This window comes from Triturus cristatus, chromosome 1_1 (assembly GCF_964204655.1).
Source record: "Triturus cristatus chromosome 1_1, aTriCri1.1, whole genome shotgun sequence".
Taxonomy (NCBI): domain Eukaryota; kingdom Metazoa; phylum Chordata; class Amphibia; order Caudata; family Salamandridae; genus Triturus; species Triturus cristatus.
The window spans coordinates 911,168,310-911,190,872 of NC_140579.1; the positions used below are offsets into that span (position 1 = coordinate 911,168,310).

Genomic DNA, 22,563 nt, shown 5'->3' on the forward strand with positions numbered 1-22,563 from the left:
TCACCCCAGGCTGCTCTTGATGAAACTGATGCGGTTACTCCCCCTGCTCTTCTATGTCCTAATTAAGCTGCTGTTCATTCTCAATTAGTGAGCCGGTCCTCTGCAGTCGGGAGAAGGTCAATTGGTGTAAATGCAACATAGTTTGGTCCGGAGATGCTCTTGTTTACCCATCATGAGCAGATTGCTCCAGTCACTCCTTTTCTGGCTGTAGAGTTCTTTTATCCAGCCTAATGCTTCTCCATTGAAACGTTTGTCATTGAATGTCACTAGAATTTCAAAACTGCTATTTGACCTAGAATGAGGTAATTTTATTGATTCCCAAGATGTTTGTCTCTTTTAAGAGACCTGGGCTTTGTCGCCTATTCATAGATGTGGGTTCACGTCTGTAAATGTTAATGCAACCTGGTGCGAAAGGGGCAGACCCTTAGGTGGGTTAGGAATTTGGATTAAAACTTCCCTACAATGTCAAATTAAGAATATTCACATTGACTAACTAGATTTGATGGTATGGTTTTAATTATTTTTAATGTTTATAATAGAGTGAGCCCTGGTCCAGCATAGCCGGTGATTCTTGAGGCGGCAACCACAGAGGAAATGGGAAGGGGTTTCCTTTTGGTGGCAGGAGACTTTAATACAACATTTGAACCCCAGACTGATAACCAACTGGAACTGATGGAAGACTAGGATGGTCGGTGGGTATACCCCTGCTGGATTTACCTCCAGTACACTGGGCCGTGGAGAAGAGGACCAAAGGTGTCTTTACATCCCAGAGCATGGTGAGGCCTGAGACCCCCCCCTCCCCCCTGTTGGTTCAGCCCGACTGGCCTCCCAGTCAAAGCCTGCAGCCTCTTTTTGTAAAGACTTATTACTATAGAGCAACATTGGTGTTCTGCTGATGCTGATTTGGACCTTGTCCACCACTCATCTTAACTCCTGGAGACTGGTTCCATAAGTCTCTGTACTGTGCCTGAATGCTGATTTGCTTTACCTCGCATAGGGTAACATTGCAGCTTCTAAAAACTTCGTGGAGTGTTGACTTTTTAAACTTAAAAGTGTTTCTCTTGTGCAGCCCTGGGAGACCTCTATTCGGGTAAGGCGCCGGGGCCCAATGGGTTTCCCTGTGAGTTCTTTAAGAAATTCTTTTTGCAACTAGGACCCTATTACCTTAGGGTGTTGGAGGAGTCCCGTGAGCGGGGTTGCCTTCCTCGGGATTGGAGACATGCTGAAGTGGTGGTGTTCCATAAACAGGGCAGACCCCCGGACCGGCATGCTTCGTATTGCCCCATCTCGCTTCTAAACGTAGAAGCCAAAATATTGGCCAAGGCATTGGCTAACCGCTTGCGGGCCCACATCACCACTCTTGTTCACCCCGATCAATCCGGGTTCATGCCCCAGAGGGCGACTCGGCACAATATACGCCGCGCACAAGTGTCTATTGCGGCCATTCGGGGGCGTTGCGACCAGGCGGCGCTGTTCCTAGCAGATATGGACCAGGCATTTGATTCCCTAGCTGGGTGTATCTCTTCGCTCTACTACGTAGATTGAATCTCGGCCCTCGCTTTATGTCCTACCTGTCCCTGCTCTATACTGATCTTACTGCGTCGGTACGGGTCGCTGGCTCTACTTCCTCCACTTTCTCCCTTGGGCTCGGCACCCGGCAGGGCTGCCCGCTGTCTCCATATTTGTTTGCATTGGCGGTCGAACCGTTGGCTGCCTGGGTACGTATGGATGTGCTGGTGACAGGCTTTGAGTGGGCACACGGATTGTCGTATATGCAGACGATGTCTTATTTTTTCTTACAAATGTTGATCGGACTGGCCCGCGGCTGCTTCGCATTATGCAGATCTTTGGGGAATCATCTGGTCTTTATCTGAATCCAAGCAAATCTACGTTATGGCTTCTGGGGAACACATCGGGAGTGGGCGCTTGGGCTGCGTCAGTTCTGGTGGTTACTGATGGGATGAAGTATCTTGGGGTATTCTTATCGGACTCCTCCGCGGTGGCTTGGGAGAGGAACCTGGCTCCGGTCTGGGAACGTGTTCGGGAGGATGTAAAGGTATGGTCACACATGCCGTTGTCAATCTATGGCCGATCGGCCATCTTTAAGATGGTCTCGCTTCCTCGCTTGCTGTACCAGTTGCAGAATCATGCCTACCCGATTCCCCCTAGATGGTTTAGGCAGGTTAATCCAGTCTTGGTGCAATTTCTATGGGCAGGCGGTGCGGTGAGTTGCTCTACAGACATGTTCCCTCTCTACGTATTGTGGGGGCTGGACGACCTCTGATATTTTATCCTATTATATGGCCTCACATCTCATCTTAAATGAGTGGTGGTATGGGGATAGGAACGACCCAGCCTACGCTGTTGAGCGGCCCCTCATGGGGGATCTTTCTCTCTCACCACAATTCTATATTCTGCAGCAGTTCGTAGGGCCCTGCCGTCAGCGACCCAGGTGGTCTTCCAGGTTTGGCGACAAGCCTTGCAGCAGATGGGGTGGTGGAACACGCTGACCCGGGAGACCCCCCCTGTGGAACAATGAACACTTGCCACAACTAGCTGCTCTATCAGGGTTTCGGGACTGGGACAATATCTGTATCTCTACCCTTGGGGATGTCATGAGGGGGCTAACCCTGAAATCTTTTCAAGACCTACAAAACGAATTTCAAATGCCTAAATCCCAATTCTATGAAATACCTCCAGTTTCGCCATGCCCTCTCCCCTAGTCTGGTGGGCCTGGAGTCACTGGCAGAATTCAGTGGGGTGGAAGCCAAAATATTTATGGGTGATCTTCAGGACCACAACATATCTAAGATTGATCAGTCCCCAGTAACACACAGCTCCCCCACATTGCAGAAACTTAGAGAGGTCTGGGAGGGGGATGTTGGCTCGCTTGATGAGGACTGGACAGGCGGAGGGGGCGGCCATAGCGGTACGCCTACGTCTTATCCAGTTCAAATATCTTCATCGGGTCTAGGCTGGGATCTACCTCGGTCGCAGCAGTTAGTATTGGTACATGTCATGGAAGGGATTGGGGGCAACATTCATAAACGCCATCTTATGTTGTTGGGGTTGTCGTTGGCGAAGAGAGACATCGCCAAGGCATGGAAGGCGCAGACGCCATCCTTGGTGTCGGTATGGAAGAGGGGCCTAGACTTTTGTATGGGCTTAAAGCTTCCTATCTACACGGTAAGAGGTGCCCGCAGAAACATTTAAAAATTTGGAAGCGGTGGGCTGATTACCAGGGGTTGCTGCTGGAGCAGGTCGCTGCAGGGGGGCCCCTTAATCCAGATTGATGTTATACCGTTGATGCAAATGGTAATCGATTGCATATATAAGTGTATGGGTGCAAGTGGTGTCGAGCAACGCCATGTCTTAGCTGCGTCTAGGAGGTTGTTAGTGCGACTGGAGGGGGAAGTTGGGGGGGCGGGGGTTCTAAAAGGTATTTTTTCATCTGTATTGCTCTTTCTGTATCCTTGTCTCTTCATTGAATAGTCAAAGTCATGATGCTTTGTACTGATTGTGCAGAGGTCTCTGGGTTACAGAGCCCTGCTTTATAAGTGTAATTTGATAAATAAATAAAAAGTGTTTCTCTTGAAAAACATACTTACCTGAAAGAATTTGGTGTCTCAACATATATAAAGTCACTGGTTATTTTCATAAATTGGTGTGGATCTCCTTATTGAGCTGTGTGTATCATTTATTGACTATTGTATGTATTTGCTGATGTCTTGTACTCCTCTCTGATAAGCCTAAGGCTGCATGACCACACTACCCTCTAGAAAATCACCTTGGAGTTTTCTAGAGCAAGCCCCTGACTACTCATAAGGGAACTCCTGGACTTTTTGCATGATATATCTCATTTTGATGTATCATTTAAAGAGCCAGCTTCCTACAGATCCCATAATTGAAAATACAGAAAGGCAGAAATGTAGACAAAGCAGAAAGAACATAATTCAGCAAATCTGAATCAGGAATCGGATTGCCTCCACTAGGAGGCACTGCTTGGAAACCTCTGGAACCCAGAATCTCCCAAAAACTTTACCTATAATGGAAACCTGTAAAAATGCTTTTATATTTGTATGCTAATCTGGAAACTGATACCTGACTTACCATTACCCCAGGGAGGATTTGCGTGTAGGTTAAGACAGACAATACTACTGTTGATTTTTGGCTAAAGCCTCTTACTCTTAATTGATTCCAGATGTAAACCAGCCATGTCCAGTGCCGGGGTACTGGGGCAGGATACTAAACTGCTCACTTCACAAGAAACCCTTGCTCCCATAACTGATGCTCTAGGAGAACACAGTTTTTTTAACTGCACCCTGACTGGCGATTACTTCTTATTCTTGTCTGTTTCTGAAACATTTGCTATTCTTGTTTACCAGATGCCTTGAAGGTATTATTCACATATCATTTTAACACCCGTTGCTTCATGCTCGTAGCGTTTGACTGTTTATGTCTCTTGGTAGTCTTTTGCTTCTTATTTCTGACATTTTAAAGTCTGTGTTCACTAATTCACAGCCAATGTTGCCTGGCAGCATACTTGATTCACAGCTGAACTGTGTTGACTGTTTCCATTTGAAAGAGTTGCTTCACCACTCTTAGATGTATGTTCCCTTACCTAAACCGTATACATGGGCCCCCCACTTTCTTCTCTTTAGTTCTGACCAACTACTGCATGCAGCAGTCTTGCGAGTTTTTGGTCTTCGTCTGTCCCATCGCAGTTTGTAAGCTCTGTTTTTTTTAGAGGCCTAGCGAATTCCCAGATATGCCCAGTTAGTCATACCCCAGAGTTTACGTTCTATTCAGATTTTAAAACTTGTTCTGCTTCAGCATAGTCTGGATTGAAATGTAATGATGTTAAGAGGCTTCCAACTCTTTCCAGTTAAAAGTTTTAAACAAAACAGTTGCCCAAGTGGTGCACTTCCATAGATCTGCTTGGTGCACAGGACCCATTATAAAAAAAAGTTTATTTGCACAATGCTACCATGAAATGTTCCACTCTACGGTTCGCAAAGAGCAAAATCTGGGCACAATGGAGTCCGATTTAGAGCGAGACACATCTCTTTACACACAGGTACGTCTAGGAATGTTAAAATAGTCAGTAGTGCTATACAATAACAGTAAACGCTTTCATTTAGCCACAGGTGTTTCCTTCAAAACTGTAGTAAATCTGGGGTTATTATGTTGCACTCCTATTTCATGAGCTGCTCTTGGCCTTATGCTTGCCTTCTTGATCTTTGTTTCTTGGTCTACAGATAGACTGCATGATCCGGACTATGCCTTGACTCCATCTCCAATTGCTATCCAGTCTAGCCTTGTATGTGCCATGTCTCCACAAGTAGGACCTATAGGATCACTCAGCTTAGCTTCAACTCTGCCAATCACCCTGTCAGTTGCTAACCAGGATGACAAGTTTAAATATGCTTCAAGGGGATCTGAATCAGACTTCTGGCAGTCAGATCTGTTCCTAACTGAGAAGAGACAACTGCAATTCATTTTACATAACAAAATCACAAGATCCAGTAGGGAGTCCAGCTTTACTTGTACACTTTTACAGTTACATATCAAGCCTCTCGTGGATCTGCCAGTAATCTTTTTGCATCCATTCCTCAGCCCCCTGCACCCTTTGCTGTTCAACTAAATTCAGAAACCACACCACAGAGTCTTTGGATAATCTTAACATAAATGATGCATAAGATGATGCCTAACAGAAGAACTGCTAATTGAGATCTAGGAAATAGCAAACATAAAGAAGGTGGGTTGACTGACTAGAATCTAATGATATCATCAGAAAGCCCCAACATTTTCGCTCCTGGGCAGAGCTACTTTATTTAAAATTATAACATTACCACGGTTCTTATATGCCCTGCAAAACACCCTAGATCTAGTTCCAGCACGTTATTTTAAGGAGGTTGAGAGCCTGCAGAGGGACCTATTATGGGACAGCAAACCTCGAATCGCCTTTAACAAGTTAACGCTACACTGGTATGATAGAAGTATTAGCCTCCCCGATATTAAGAAATACTATTGGGCTTCCCAAATGGCAACTATTAATCATGGCACATATGGTCATGCGGATGACCCAGGTTACGCCCTGGACAGATGGCTCCTTCCGGGTGGCACTTATGGTAGGGCGTTGTACTGCCAACCTAAGCAGTTCAAACTAACAGGCCCCACGAAGAACTCAGTTCAAATTTGGCACGACGCCACTAATTTTCTTGGTTGGAGACAGACTAACATTGGCCACCCCTCTTTGGGATTCAGAGAAATTAGGCGACCTGTGGAGAACAAAGGGGTTCGACAAGTGGGACCTTATCGGGATCTCAGCGATTAAAGATATTTGGGGAAAGGGGGAGATCAAGTCCTTCAGCACACTTAAAAGTGATAATGATTTGGCAGACACAGAAAGTTTGCTATATGCAGGTCTCACACTCACTTCAGGCTTCATTGCCTAGAGGGGCCGATCCCCCGGAGGCTTCCCCTCTGGAGGACAGAATCTTAGATGGTCACCTCCCTGACAAAACGATATCATTAATATACAAAAAGTTAATTAACCACATGGCGGACCCCCTCCTGATACTGTGAGACAAGTGGGTGCAAGATGGGGTAGAGCTGGATGATGAGGATTGACAGGCAGCAGTGTTCTCCCCCAAAGTGGTGGCCATCCCGGCACGTCTGCGACTGGTTCAACTTAAGATCCTTCATAGGATCTACATAACGGGACCTAGATTAGTGCACATGGGGCGGTCTGATACAGGGGAATGCAAACGGCGAGGTGGCCTTACCGGAACGTTTATGCACACATATCAACTCTTTTTGGCGCCAAGTGCACAACACGATTAACGAGGTATTACATGTCTCCGTCCGTCCCGAGGCGAGACAGTGCCTCTTGACTATCTGGGAGCCCACGGACTTAAACACTTCTAAGACTCAGTGGGCCACTCTGGGGTTCATGTTGGCAAAAAGAAACATCGCTCAACTTTGGGGCGCAGCACATCCACCCACATTGGAAGCTTGGGAGAGAAACCTCGATTGGTGTATGTTCAGAGAAATGACAGTGTATTTAGCAAGGGGGTGCCCTAAGAAGTGGTCACATATCTGGAACCCATGGACTACTTATAGAAGAGAGATCTGTACACCTACTCGAAATGTTAAGCATGATGACCCTATTTCTCAGTGATGTTCCTCTCATATGTACTATCTGTATATCCTTCCATTCATGCGTTGTGTGAAATGTCAACCACCTCTGTAATGTACCATTCACCGGTCATTGTATAATAAAAAGAATTGTTAAAGAAAAAAAAAAAATGAAAAAGCCCCAAAATAAATCACACAAAAAGAATTTATAGGGGGAGCGATAACTCAGTAACTGAGCTTTCATTTCTTATTCAGATCAAATTTGGTTTGGTTCCAAGTTTGCACTGGAGCCTACAGGCACCCACAAAAGTATTTACAACTTCCCAGTTGTCACAATCTACCACACCGGTCACTGTCTGTACTTGATTATTGGTGATAGATTTATCCGCGTGCACCTCCTCACAAAGATCTCACACAGATCTCTTTGGAAGCTGTGATGAAGAAAAACAATCACATTTGGGATTACAGATTTCAAGAATTGCAGGGCTCGCTAAAGTGTCCTAGCAAACCCGTTATGCAAAAAAGGAAGAGCATCCTACCTTGGTCTGAAGGGAAGTGTCAGTCTTGTCTCTTACAGGAATGCTAGTTCGTGACGAGGTGCTATCCGAACCTGCATTCTTTATTGCAGATGTGTCTGCCGTGTGAGAGGATCGATCACAGTGTGCAATTGAGGCTCTATCTAGCTTCTCCAAGGACGTTCTTTCTCTATTGATAGATGCCCAGTCCTGCTTTCCGAGAGATGTATTTGTTTCCCTACTACTGGCAGCCCGGTCTGACCTTCCCATGGATTCTCTATTGCTTGCAGTTCTCTCAGACTTCCCCAGGGACGTTCCTTTTTCCGTACTGCTGAAAGTCCTGTCTGACTTTTCCCTTTCACCAACACTGACAATCCTTTCAGGCTTCCCGAGGTTAATGTTCTTTTCCTTAAGGCTGCCAGTCGATGTGCTTGTGGCACTATCAGGTATTTCCACTGTGGCTCCCTTTCTCCCCATACTGATTAGGCTGTCCAACTCATAAAAGGGAGATCTTATCCCCTCCTCACTAGGGGTACAATTTGAGTTCTCAAGGATCAGCCTTTTCTCACCTTTGCTGGAAGTGCTATCCAGCTTTTCAATAGACACCACCTTCTTTTTCATAATGGGGGTTTGATCTACCTTGTCAAGAAGAAAATCCCCCTCCAAGCTGATGGGACTAGCTGGTGTTTCTTGGGATGACTGAATTGCAGTATTTTTTGATGTGCTGTCTTTCTCATCAGCATATTGCTCTTTTGTGCCCGCTTTAATGGCGCTGTCCATCTTCCCAGGTAGTGCTTTATTTTCTCCGACATTCGACTCCACAGATGCTTTTTCATTCTGCGAACAAACACAATATTAAAATGTCAAAACTGCACCAGAGACACACATATTTTGGTACATCACAATGCAAAGGTGCTCAGAATGAAAATAGTTTTTTAAATGATTGGCTGGCTATGTTCTTATGTTGAGTTAACCACAGAGATACCAGAGCATAGCACTTGAGAAAGGTTGCATAAAATGAATTTCAGTGGTTAAAATAACTAAACATTAACCACTTAAAAATGTACTAAGATGATAGATTGGGGAATGGGTTAGTGTGAGAGGTAAAGAAAGCCTGTGTGTACTTCTGGAATATACACACTGATACAAATAGATTAACAAAGGTTGTATATCACTATAGAGACCCACTAAGTCCCATCCACTACATTCTAGGGCATTAGACTGAATACCAGGGAGATCTCCATTAGCCCCACCCCCTTTTAAGTGAATTTAATTACTACTACTCTTCTTTTTAGGTCTCGCCTACCACAGCGCGCATGCGCTGCTCTGGGAGAGGGCCTCTTGGAATCACTTCAGACTTCCAAGAGACTTCTCCATGTGGGTCGCCTCCTCCCACACATCCTATTGGCCTTTGCGTGTGGCTTTCAATGATGAAAGCACGCAAATGGCCAAAGACGGGTGCATGTTCCGCCTTTCCTCAAAACTTTCTTTCCCATGGCCTAGGGGTCTCGGGAGCGAGCAGTGGCCCACAGTGTGCCAGCTGCATTCTTTAAATTTCTTGCAGAGCGCGCGCACGCACCACTCCCGAGATTGTTGTGTCAAGCAGCGCTTTATCTGCAATTATGGCGGCTGTGCCTTTCATCATGCTTTCCTTAACTTTTAGTCTTGTGTCGTGCTACTTGTTTGCTGTGTGCTTCGTTCCCTCCCACCTCACTAAACTCCCGGCCCATTTATCCACCCCCTCCCCGGCCTCTCACCCGCCCGTCACTTTTTGCCCTTGTTTACTTCATTTTTTTCATCTTGCCGTTAGAACATTGACCTCTTGGGACAACAAGTGTCTTTCTATGGATATGGTCTCTTCACTAACAAGCGCAATCTCATTTTCCACATCTCATCCTACTTGCAGTTCAGCACAGTGATTTTTTTTTTTTTTACAATTATATTTAATTATATTTAATGGATGTTTTTATACTATCCTTTTGGACTCCTTCCATATTCTCCACATTATTGGCCACACGGCGGGTGTAAGGGGGTCTCCTGCCATGACGGGGTCTCGAAGCGAGGCTTTAATGGCGCGACTTTTTTCCATGGCAGATATTTTCCCATGACGCACCGCCTTTGATTGCTGGCTCCAGACGTCCCTAGAAGGCCCTCCTTCCGCGCCTTGCAACATTCATCCGGGACCGATACCATCTCATCCGCCTCGGAAGTATCCAGACATTTCCTCGCTTCCTGTTACAGAGCCTGGGGCATCTTGGCTCATTTGGGATGTTTCCATCCTTGTGCTTTTGATTACCTAGCGTTTTTGTCGAAATCACAGCTCACTGTAGGATGGGGGCGTGACATTTCCATAAGCCATTATTGATCTATCATGCAGGAACACCTACCCCATTGGCTGCGATGCTTACCGTTCTTAAAGCACAGACTCCAACACCTTTTTATCATGCCTTAAGTCACAGCTATTGCTAAAAGAGGTTATAGTTTTTATCGACCTTGGGAGATTGAAAGGCTGAGTTGGCCCTGTAGAAATCAAAAACACTAGTCTGCGAGTTACGCACAGATCTCAGCCGCAGGTGCTTGGCCCACTGCACCATTGCACTGGTCAGTGTGTGACTGACCATGCAGGTGTGATCATCAGTCAAAGACGCTAGACACAGACGCTTCACATCCTACCGGTGTTGCTTGTGCAGTCCCCGCCCAGTATCAATGTCTCTCGTAGAACAATTCCTCCGCCTCGCAGGCGGCCCCTCTTCCAGGACGGTGGTGTCAGAGTGGGCGGGACTTGGTTCCTTTTAAGCACTTTGCAAGGGCAGGTGCATAGCTAAACACTTATAAGTTCCCAAAGGCAAGACCTATTGCCTATGCCAATGCTTGTTAATTTAAGTAGCTGTTTCTTTAAAGTTCTTTATTCCCAATGTGGTGTCGCACAGTGTCTTAGATCCAGTATAGTGACCCATGATGTAGTGGATCCGATGTAGTGGGGGATCCACCTTGAAAACATACAAATAAAGATTTCATAAAACAGTGTCATCAGAAAAAAATTAAATCATGCAGGGAGCCCTATATCAGTGTAGCCAGCAAATGAATTCAAGAAGTCAACATGAAAAACAAATTGTGCACAGATACTAGGCTTACCATGATGCCACCATGCCATTCAATTCTCACATACTTCACACAAAATATCCAATATATGCCGAACAACATCCATGCAGTATTTATAGAATCTACACCACCATTGTTTCATCAGTGACATGCCATGCCATTAAATCTAATAGGTCTTAATGACTGCATGATAAACAACATAGATAAAAAATGTAGGATGTGGAATGCTAGGATTGCAGTATGTAACAGTTACACACAAAATACGTGGAAGCAAAGTAAACATACTAACTGTAGGTCCTACAACACAGGTGTACGAATTTTACCAGAGACAAGAAGTAAAATAGAACGTGAAAGGAAAACAATGAACACAGGGGTAGTATGATGGGACACGTCCTTTAACCTCCAACAACTATGCTAGAGACATTTGAATGGACAAAGTGGATTGTCAGAGACAGACTGTAGGCAGTAAATCAGAGAGCAAGAGAGGTGTAGAGACACAGTCAATCAGAAAATCTTTGAATGATAGTCTGTCTTTAAACCCACAAGGTAGTAGATGATGATGGCATGAGGGAGTGGAGTTCAAATTACGCTGCATGCAAACTGTTCTGCAGTAAAAGAAAGAGGTTGAACGCAGAAAGGCTGCAGTTTGGCACCACTATTCACCCCAGGTACCTCCTACAAAGAAGCAGGTCTTACAATTGAAGCCTGTATTCAGAATCTGAGAGACTATCAAAGGCAAGCAGATTGAGCAGGGGTTCAATACATGTCAGACCTTTGGAAATTACGATCATAAACGCTGTGGGTTGCTGTAGGATACTAGCAGAAGACATCATGCCACCTGTTCTGTGGCTTCGATTAACCTTGATAACGATGTGATCCTGTTCAGTAGGAAGACTTGGATTTTTTTTTTGATTTACACTACTGAAGGACTAAAAGAAAGCAGGGTATTGTTACTACCCGTCCATGATAATATAGGATCCAAGATCGCAGGGTCATAAATCACGTCTCTTACTGTTTTTAACGGTGCTGGTATGAAAGGATTTTTCCTGAGGGAACCGCAATCTGCAAGCAGGTATCTCTTTGGGAGGAGTAAGAAAGTCCACCACAAAGAAAATCTATTCGGGGATTATATTTTTGCCAAAACATGGAGCAGGACACCTTTTGGAAGTAGCATTCATGAAAAAGGGAAGCACATATAAGGTGTTACCAAAGCCCTTAAAACCAGAAGCGTGTTTCACAAAAGAAGATCAGGCAGATAAAATCTGGATCAAATATTGTCTTCTCAGAAGAAATAAACAACTTGCATGGGACATATAAACGATTCATTTGGCATGCAAAAAAGAGTCATGAAGAAGCAATACAATTAGAGTTATTCCTGGCCTGCCAAACAATATGTTACTGCAGACTGCTGGTCTCAATACATTGGCACTTTGTACCAAACTAACCCTAATCACCTAAACTGTCAAGTTTCACACTCTACAACTGACCAAATTTCTAGAACCAAAGAGGACGTTAATGAACAAATACAACTTCTAGCATTAACCATCACGGCTAAAAGGATCGCTGTTTTAATTTAAAAAAGTATAGCAGACGGTGCCCCTGGAACAAATGGGATCCCTGCTTCGGTCTATAAATAGGACATTGAATTCTGGTCACAACTGTTGGAACGCCTTTTTAGAGCCAGCCTCATCATAAATACTGTCCCGTCCACTTGGTAAGGTTCATTCTTGCAACCCATCTATAAAAAAGGCTCATTGGTGAATCTGGAAAGTTACCGCCTCATCGACCTTTTAGATGTTGAGGCTAAATACTTTGCTTCTTTTACTACTGGAGGACCTAGAAGCATGGGCAAACTATATTCAGCTGCTCTCACTAAATCAGACCAGTTTTAGGCCCATGCTGGACACCAGGGACAATCTAGTGGGAATTAGGATGCTAGTATCAAAACAGGTACAGAAAAACGCAACTTCTTAACAGCTGTTTTGTAGACTGCAGCAAGGCCTTTGATCACGTCCAATGCTAACTTCTCTGGCAAATGTTAAAACACTGGGGCATTCCGGAACAATTACTCTAGGGCATTCAACTGCTTTATTCTGAAACATGGGCTACAGTCAAATTAACAATAACTTAACAATCTCTAGTAAGGTCAGGATAGAACAAGGAGTCAAACAAGGATGCGTTCTGGCTCCTGCCCTGTTCAACCTATTTTTGAGTGATTTGGTCCCTGCTTTTGACGCAATCGTCAGAGAGCTCAGCGACCCACCAAAGCTGAGCCATCGACACATTACCTACCTTCTTTAAACGCTGACGATGTTCTTTTGAGCCAAACAGCGAGGGGGATGGAAAGTTTGCTTGATGTCTTATTTGCACATAGCACTACGACCGGCTTGACAGTGAATCTCGAGAAAACCAATGTCGTAATTTTTGGACGGAAAAGGAAAACCTTAACAAGCACAGACTGTCCAGAGCCCCCAACTACAAGTACCTTGGATGTTGTCTCGAAGACAAGGGAGGGTATTTAACCCAGGAGAACTCACTTAAACCAAAGGTCGCAGCATTACAATTTGCTTTCCAAACTATTTTTAATCACACAAAAACTCGCACTCTAGAACCATTGCTGAAGATGGTAAAAACCAAACTAATTCCCACATTGGCTTATGGCTCGGAAGCCTTCCCTGGTAAGCTGGGCCCTTTTCTGAATAAATCCCAGAGTCAAGTTTTTAGGACATTGTTTAAACTGCTAAATTAATCTGCAGCCACTCGGATTCAACTAGAATTCATGTTACACGATCAAGTCCTGGCACAAAAGGCCTGTATTCTTAAATATTTACATGCCACGTGTGTTACCAAGTAAGGAACCTTGAAAAATCTAATCTGGCAAGAGATCTGAAACAAATCAACCAGTCTTTCAAAACCCTTGGTCCATCACCTTGCACGAAGCGCTAAAACTGAAAACAGCCACCGCACTTTAGATCCATAATCTTTCACACCAAAATGTTAAGAAGGCGTTAAATAGAGCAATTGAAAAAGCTTTGTTCCTGCAAGACCGCTGGACCTTGATGGCTAGAAAGCATGCCTGTCTCATACAGAGAAGTTATAAAAAAAAAAAAACAAGATGCAAAAATATCTTACAGATACTTTCAAGGCACATTTTAAAATCAATTATTGCCACATCAGAATGGGAATTTGCGCATCCTTGGAGCTTTTACCACCTTGGTTCCTGCATCCAGCGTCAAATGAGTGTTGGCTATTCGGTCAATCATGAGAAAATTTAGCTCAGCCTTACTCAATGATCGCCGGAAATTCCTCTGTCAAGTATGGATCAAACCAGGAACCCGTACAATTCAGACAGCCATAGATTTTTTGCTTAACGACCCTCATCCTCAAGCCAACTGCGGCCTGGCTAAATTTCTGAGCAAAGCTGACAAAATGCTAAGAGCCGTCGCCTACCGGTCATTTCTGGTATCCGAAATTACATGTTTTAGTTCCCCCTGCATTATAACGTATGCATGCACAAAGCACTGCCATAGAAGTAACAACGACATGCACCCACTAAAAGCGCAATTCGTAATCGGAAGGCTCTGAATGTGACCTCAGGGCTCCATATTAAAACCCTAAGAATGGTCAGGGTAAAATTGTTTCAGTACAGAATGACCTCGTGTCAACACACTGGCACTTTAACCTTCACCATAATGGAAGAAATGGCTGACTGAGTTCCAAATGCACAAAATTACCCACAGCTCAATACATGACTAAAAATGTTTGGGGAAACTGTAAGAAAGTGGGTTTCTGTTGCAGTAACCCCCCCTTTTTTGCGCCTGATAGCTGATGCATTTTTCCTTGTTGTGCCCTGGGCTCCTGCCAATCAGGTGCCCAGGGCCTGTGTTCCTTCCCTAAAAACTGCCTAACAGCCAAAACCCAAATTGGCAAACCCTGGCCACATGTCAGCCCCTGGTAAATGGTACCCTAGGTACCCAGGGCCTTGTGACCAGGGAAGGCCTCTAAGGGTTGCAACACTCATTGTGCCACCCTTAGAGGCCCTGTACCCTAACACACACACACTGCTCTTGCAGGCTGAGTGTCTGGGTACAAGACAAAACAAAGAGTCGACATGGCACACATCCCTGTGTGCCATCCCACCACCTACACTGCCCTGGCATACATCAGCCACCCCTCTAGCCGGGTGCCCTATGCCAGTGGTGTGAGCCCTGTGCCCCTACAGTACCCAGGTCCATTCCTGGGCACTGTAAGTGCAGTGCTGCCATTTAAGAGTACATGGTGCCGAGAGCTCGTCAAACACGAACTCCCCAGCACCATAATGGCAACACTGAAGACTGAAGTTTGGTATCAAACTTCTCAGCACATTAAACCTGCAATGATGCCAGTGTGGGAATTAATGTACCAAGCACCCCAGAGGGCATCTTAGAGATGCCCCCTGAAACCTAACCTACAATCACGTCTGGTCTGAGAGGCTGCCTAGGCTGTCACACAGCAGACATGTTGCTGGACCCCTGGGTAGGACAGCCCCTGCTCTCCTGGGCCTGCAACAATGCACATCCTGGGCGAGGTGCTAAATCTCCTCCCACAGGATGGGCAGGGGGAAGCTTCAAATGCATGCCGCCTCTGTGAGCTTCCCCAGGCCACTGGCAGCCCCCACTCTGGCGGGAAGCCTGGCCGGAAACCCCAAATAAGGACAGGGAATGTGCCAGCCTGCCAACCCCACCCCTCAGGTGGGGGAGGCGAGGTGAAGCACACCTCCGGGCGCTCGCCATCTTGAAGATGGGAAGCCCTGCCCAATCAGGACTAGGCTACTGCCCCCTTCCACAGGAGAGAGGCAGGATAGGGGGGTGTACCCACCTAAGGACAGAGACCCATTGGTCCCTGCCCTTCACCAACCTGTAACGCCCCTAAATCTAGTATTTAGGGACACCCTGAACCTTCCTTCCCCAGATTCCGAAATACAAAGAAGAGCAAGAAGAAAGAAGACCTGCCCTGCAGCTGCTAAGAAGAGGAAGACACCAACTGCTTTGTCCCCAGCCCTACCGGCCTGTCGACCCTCGAACCTGCTCCTGCTCCAACCCGGCATCTCTTGTGGCAACAACCTCACAAACCCCAGAGGACCTGGCTACCTTTTGGCTCTAAGCACCTAGGACTCCCATGAGTAGAGGCTCTACTCAAAATCTGCTTCTAATCCCCGACATCAGCCCGGAACCGCGAACCCTTCACACACTGCACCCGCCAAGCCTGGCCAGTAACGGAGTGAGACCATTTGCTGACTGAGCGTGTGCAACAAATGCTTTACACTGTCCTCTGATACTGCCTTACTGATCGACCAAGCTGCCACTTTAGAGAGTAAGGTTATATCTAACTTTAGCCTCTGCCAAACCTCTGGGGACTGTGGACTCTGTACACCCTGTACCTATTTGGGAACAGTATACACAGAGCCACTTTCTCACAGTAACATATTGACCGAAGTCTGTGTGAACTACTTTTAATAACAATGAATTTGTCATGTCAATGTTTTTATAATTATGCCACGGCAGTGTTTATCACCCTGTTTATCAATTTCCATTTTGCGAGATGCATTTGAAATTTGCATTTATCATCCATCTGAATGTTTTATAACCGCCCGAGCACCAAACCTAAGTAGATCTCTCTCCTTCCCAGTTTGATATGTTTTATACATTTTTGTAAAATATATTATAAACTTGCAGTGGCTTTTATTAGCTGAGCATGAATAAAAAACTAACTTGAATATAAGGTGTTATCCTAAACTAGAATCTATCCTCAGTCATGAGGGACCTGAAAGGCTTGGACTAATAGGTTCATTTTTTTGTCAGGCAAAAATATAGAAATTATATGTAGCATCTGGGGAGATGTGACCAATATGACCATTTAGACCCTTGCATCCTTCCATCTCCCGGAACCTGAAATGTCCCCGGCAGCAGGCATCATGACAACAGCACCTTGCATGACTTAAAGTGATAGCTTCCATGAGAGGTGACAAACAGCACAATTGTGTGAGTTAACACCAGAAGGCGACATTTAGCACCTCAACAGATTTTCAACCATTTACACCCTTTGTTTAAACCTGGCGCCAAGGCGGAGTCAGACGTAGGCCAAAACGGAAGAATACCAGCAGCCTCTGGTTTTTGCTTTGATATATGAAGCAAGACATCACCATAGAAATAAAGATATATATCGTGTTTACAACCTGCATATGTGTAGTGTTTGGGCAGGAAGACAAAGTTATTTAGTGCACATTACAGGATTTCAACCTGCCATAGAAAGAGAAAGTAAATGATTTACTCAAAATCACTGAATGTTTTAAAGGTGGTTAGAAAACAAAAGAGGTACGGTGTTCCTGGGTGGCAAGTTGGCCACCTGGTGAGTACTCAAATTGGTGGGGAGGTGGGAAATACCTCCTTTCGGAACTAGGACCCTCACACACCCAGCAATCTAGGTGTCATGCTTCATCATATGGGTCTGCTCTTCGTCGAGCCGGCGCTGCAATGCTAGACGGGCACCCATAAAGGGGCTCTTTATCGGAGATCTTTTGTTCCTAGCCGTATAGGTGCCGTGGGTGTGAGGGGCCTGGTAAGATGTAGATGTCGTGTGTGGGTTAAAACAGGTAAGGGAATCCTCTATAATTATTTTTATTCTGGAGAGGTCACAACCTGATTAAAAAGTAAAAAGAAGGAGGGCGACTATTTTGTTTTAATCTGACAAAAATTACGCTCTACCCCTTAGTGGTCAACATGTTTCTCACCTATAAAATGTCTCTAATAGATCAGTTGGCGATTCCTCAGGACCTAGTGACTAAATGAAAACTATCTACAGTGTGTGGTGTGGTTCTACATACCACTTCTTCTCTCGGTAGGATGTTCCCCCGGAGAAAAGCAGCCAACCTAGAGTACAAATAAAAAGGATCAAAAAACCAAATGGAGATATTGGTACATGGTCCTATTAATTCCAGTGGGTGTATTTCACCGTACACAACCTCTTTGAATCTATACAAGTGATAAAAACAACGTGATTTCATGCATATCACATTCTAAGTGTGCCTTCATTTGTATTTAGAATATAAAAACCTCTGTGTAACCAGTTAGAGTAATTGATCATCATGGTGAGTGTGTATCAGCTCACCTCTTAAGGATTCAAGTGCTGCTTCATCAGACCGCAGCAGAGTACATGGACACTCAACGTAGTGTCGCTGTTTATTAAAAGGAAAAAACAAAAAACAAGGTATGCTGGGTGTGGGCTTGTAGACACAACATTTAGTTGCTAAAGCCATGACTCCAGAGCATTAAAAGTGAAAGTGGGCATGGTTCAGGTTAAAGTAAGCCCATAGTCGTGAAATTGGTATCATTGACAAGGTTATTCAACAGACTCAAAAGTGCCCCAGACCTGCCTGCGTAGCTGCTGGCGCCTTCACCATGCGCTCCAACATTATGCCAATCGTGCGGTGTGTTAAGAGCGCCTACAGCGCCCAAGCAGAGCTCTACATAACAGAGTCAGCGTACCCTCCCCAAAGACCAGCAGTAACTTGTCAGCAATTCCCAGCACCTCTTACCTCTCTTAAAAGCCTGTGACCAGGCATAGTCTCAACGCGTAATCCATACTCACCTGCTCCCGCTCAGAGCAGTCCGGCTCACCTACCAGCTCCACTGCATCAGGAAGGAAAAGACAGGTGCCGGTTCCTGTCTTAAATACCCTCTCCTGGTGCCGTTAAGCATGGTAAATCAGCCGCACCTGGTGTATGGTGTGATGGTGTCGGCATGACATCATCTACAGTGTAACCATGGAGGCCATCTTTGAATGTGGTGAAAGTCTATAGTTCTGGCTATTACCTTGATGTGGATGCGCATCAAGGGCATCAAATTTGGCATTGAGTGGCGCGGTTTTATCAACAATCAACAAGAATATATACAGTGCAAAAGCGCTCTCGTCACTGCGCTAAATTCGTGCATAAGTTGCTGGTGACTGCCGATTGGGTGATTCGTATGTCAGCCATCTTAGAGTGTAGTATTGTACTCTATTGTTAGTTATTAGATATATCGTCCTAACAAAGCCTAATCTCCATATCTGACTAGTCTGATGTCGATATCATGTGGCAGAGATGTATTAAGAGGTGAGAGACTAGAGTGGAGTCCTAAGCTGATAAGCTGATATACTCATTCGTTAAAGTTGTGTTATTTGTTGGTGGGATTCTAGGATGACCCAGAGTAGACTCTCTGGGGGGTGTCCAAGTTCAGAGAAGTGGGTGTATAGTTTGGTGGTAGTTTTATGGCAACAAATATTGCTCTTGTGCTCAGTGATTCTGACCTTAACGCGCCTCATGGTCATGCCAACATACCTCTTGTCACAAGGGCAGGTCAGCATGTACACACAACGTGGGGTGTTACAGTTAGTGTGTTTGATTAGCGTCCATGTAAATGTGTCTGATAGAACCAATTGTTTGGTGTGTCTGGTCTGTGGGCACACAATACAAGAGCCGCAGGGATAGTGTCCTGTCACGGGTGGGAGATCCCACAGTTGCCTCTGGTTAGGGATGTTGCTCTTCTTGGGTCTAGTGTGCACCAACATATCTTTCAAATTGTTGATACGTTTAAACGAAAACCTTGGTTTGGGTATTGACAGTGTACCCGTGTTCAGAATTGCCCAGTGTTTGTTCACTGCCTTCTTTATTAGATTGGATCTAGGTGTGTACGTGGTCACAAAGGTCAAAGTGTCAGTGGGTGTTTTCTCATGTACCTCTGAGAGGCTTTCACGATTGTTTCTTGCTCGTTTCATGCAAGAGTGAACCTGTTTCTTAGGGTATTGTCTCTTCAGCAGATTGTCAGCCAATATCTCTGCTTCAATTTTTTAGTCCTCTGTGGAACTACAATTTCTTCTAATTCTCAGAAATTGGCTGAAGGGAAGGTTATTTCTCAGTGACGCAGGATGATAGCTGCTGTACAGTAGCAAGCTGTTTCTGTCGGTAGGCTTTTTGTATAGGGATGTCGTTATTCTTCCCTCTTGTAATCTGATGGTGAGATCTAGGAAGGCAATGTTCATGGAAGATATAGTGTGGGTGAATTTCAAGTGCTGGATTTTTGTGTTAATCCACTTGCAAAATTCGGCACATCTCTGTATGTCCCCCTGCCAAAAGATGAGGATGTCATCTATGTACCTCTTCCACAGTCTCAGGTTAGCTCCAAAGGGGTTACTCGCATGTTGAATGGTCTCTTGTTCAAATGCCGCCGTATACAAACATGCCACACTGGGGGCAAAGGTACTCCCCATCGAAGTACCCTGAGACTGGAGCACCATTAATTAATCTGATATATACAACCATTGTCCGCAACTTTAACGAATGAGTAGATCAGCTTAGGACTCCACGCTAGTCTCTCACCTATTAATACATCTCTGCCACATGATATATCGACATCAGGCTAGTCAGATATGGAGATGAAACTTTGTTAGGACGATATATCTAATAACTAACAATAGAGTACAATACTACACTCTAAGATGGCCAACATACGAATCACCCAATCGGCAGTCGCCAGCAACTTATGCACGAATTTAGCGCAGTGACGCGAGCGCTTTTGCACTGTATATAATCTTGTTCACATTGTTGATAAAACCGCGCCACTCAATGCCAACTTTGAAGCCCTTGATGCGCATCCACATCAAGGTAATATCCAGAACTATAGACTTTCACCACATTCAAAGATGGCCTCCATGGTTACACTGTAGATGATGTCATGCAGACACCATCACACCACACACCAGGTGCAGCTGATTTACCATGCTTAACGGCACCAGGAGAGGGTATTTAAGACAGGAACCGGCAACCTGTCTTTTCCTTCTGTAGTAATCTGTGAGTCAGATTACCTATGTTTTAACTTGTATTCTTTCACATTTGTTTATGTGCATGTTATGTACTTAGTTGGAATGTTCATTGCTACTTAGTTACATGAGAATGTTAGTGGTCACTCTTGAGATGGGGTCCGTTGGAGTTGGCTGCTTCCAAGCTATCTTCTCTTCCATGTAACCTGCTAATAAACTACTCAAGACATCTTCTGTGTTCTGGACCTTCTTACTACATTTGATTGGCGACGATCCTGGTTACATGGACTACCCAGCGTGCGAGTATTGAAAGAAGTAGATCTACTGGACAAGCTACTTTCTACTACCTTATGATGATGATTAATCCTCAAGCATTCCTGTTTTCATAATCTACTATCAAAGACCTACTCTACGATACCACAAGGGCAAATTACAACATTTGTGAAGTATTTATTCAAACAAGACGCTGGTCAACCAACACGGTAGGGCGTTTTATTTTCTACCCTGTTGAAACTCTTTAACTATCGACTCATTTACGTGGTTGCCTTTCCGGTAACTTTTCCTCGTGTTATCAAGGACGAGCGGCTTGTTTTATTTTGTTGCTTCCTGCTTAAGGTGTGTGCCCATCTGCGGCCTAGTCAATTTACTTTCCTTTGATTAGGCCTCACGCTGACATTGTTTTTTTTTTTTTTTTTAAAGTGCCCGCATTCTTACCTGGCGCGAGTTGCAATCGCGTGCGCTCTTCTCTGCTTCTCCGTTCGGAACGCTTCCTCCAAGATGAGCGTATCTACGTAATAATGCCTGAACGTCACGAATCTATTGCGCATGTCTGCCGCTTTGTTTCTTCCTGCTGGCTCGTCTCCTAGCAACTTGACTTCCGCATACTCAACGCGCACGGAGTCCAAAGCTGATGTGCACGTCCTGGTTTCTTTCAGTCAACATTTGTGTCTGCCCCAAAGCAACATTAACAACGCGCACAGACTTTTATGCTGCAACGCTGATGCGCACAGCTTCTTCTTTTCAGTAAATTATCTTTTCCATCAAATTAACAATTTTTGGGCATAGCTTCTGCCGGAAATTATAAGTATACAATGCTCAAATCACACTTTACACAAAGGTATGTTTGCATCTTTATCTGCTTATTACGACGGTGACACACACACACACACCTTCTCCTGGCATTTGTGTATGTCACGGTGATATACACACCACATCACCTTCAATTAACTTTTGTTCTAGTGTGCACTCACGGTGACACACCTCGTTTTGCTCCAATTATCACGGTGATAGTTTCCTCTTACCTGGAAATTAACGTATTTGTTTTGACCATTAGTTTGTTATATCCACCATGTGCACCCTCCAATCTGTGAATCCACGTCCTGCATTTTTGGACTCTCCTGGAGATCCACCTATCAGATGGGAAGTGTGGCATGACGCTTTTGAAACCTATTTGGGGGCCATAGGTGCATCAAGATACAACGCAGATAGAAAGAAATACTTATTACTACACTCTCTAGGTTTCGAAGGAAGATCTGTATTTAAACATTTGCCTGACCTACCACAAGATGGCGCTATACCGAACGATGAATACAGAGAAACGGTACTTAAACTCAAGCTTCGCTTTGATAAACAACCAAGTCTCATGGTGCTCAGACATTCTTTTTTTAAAAGAAAACAGTCTGAGGGAGAAGATGTGGATTCTTATATTTCCGTGTTGCGTAGATTGGCAGCAGACTGTAAATTTGAGAACTTTACTGACCAACTCATCAGGGACCAATTTGTATGCCATTGTAGAGACAAGAATATTAGGCAAAAATTACTCACCATGGGTGATTCGTCTTTGGATGAAACCATCAAGTTAGCTAAAAGTATAGAAATTTCTATGGTTTCATTGAAGGAATTGGAGGATAAAGTTGTAGAGCCTATTAATGCGAATAATCTCAATGCATCTAGTAAATCGATCAGAAAATCG

The 22,563-nt window shown here is 44.8% G+C and overlaps 1 protein-coding gene across 6 annotated transcripts in view; it reads right to left on the minus strand.

Moving 5' to 3' along the window:
- The window catches only part of LOC146871272 (uncharacterized), a 777,218-nt gene that overhangs the window by 173,075 nt on the left and 581,580 nt on the right, over nucleotides 1-22,563 (minus strand). For all 6 annotated transcript variants that reach the window (XM_085650739.1, XM_085650741.1, XM_085650754.1 and 3 more), the window contains exon 6: nucleotides 7,680-8,492. In XM_085650739.1, coding sequence (XP_085506865.1) covers nucleotides 7,680-8,492 — 813 coding nt within the window. The remainder of the gene's footprint in view (nucleotides 1-7,679; nucleotides 8,493-22,563) is intronic.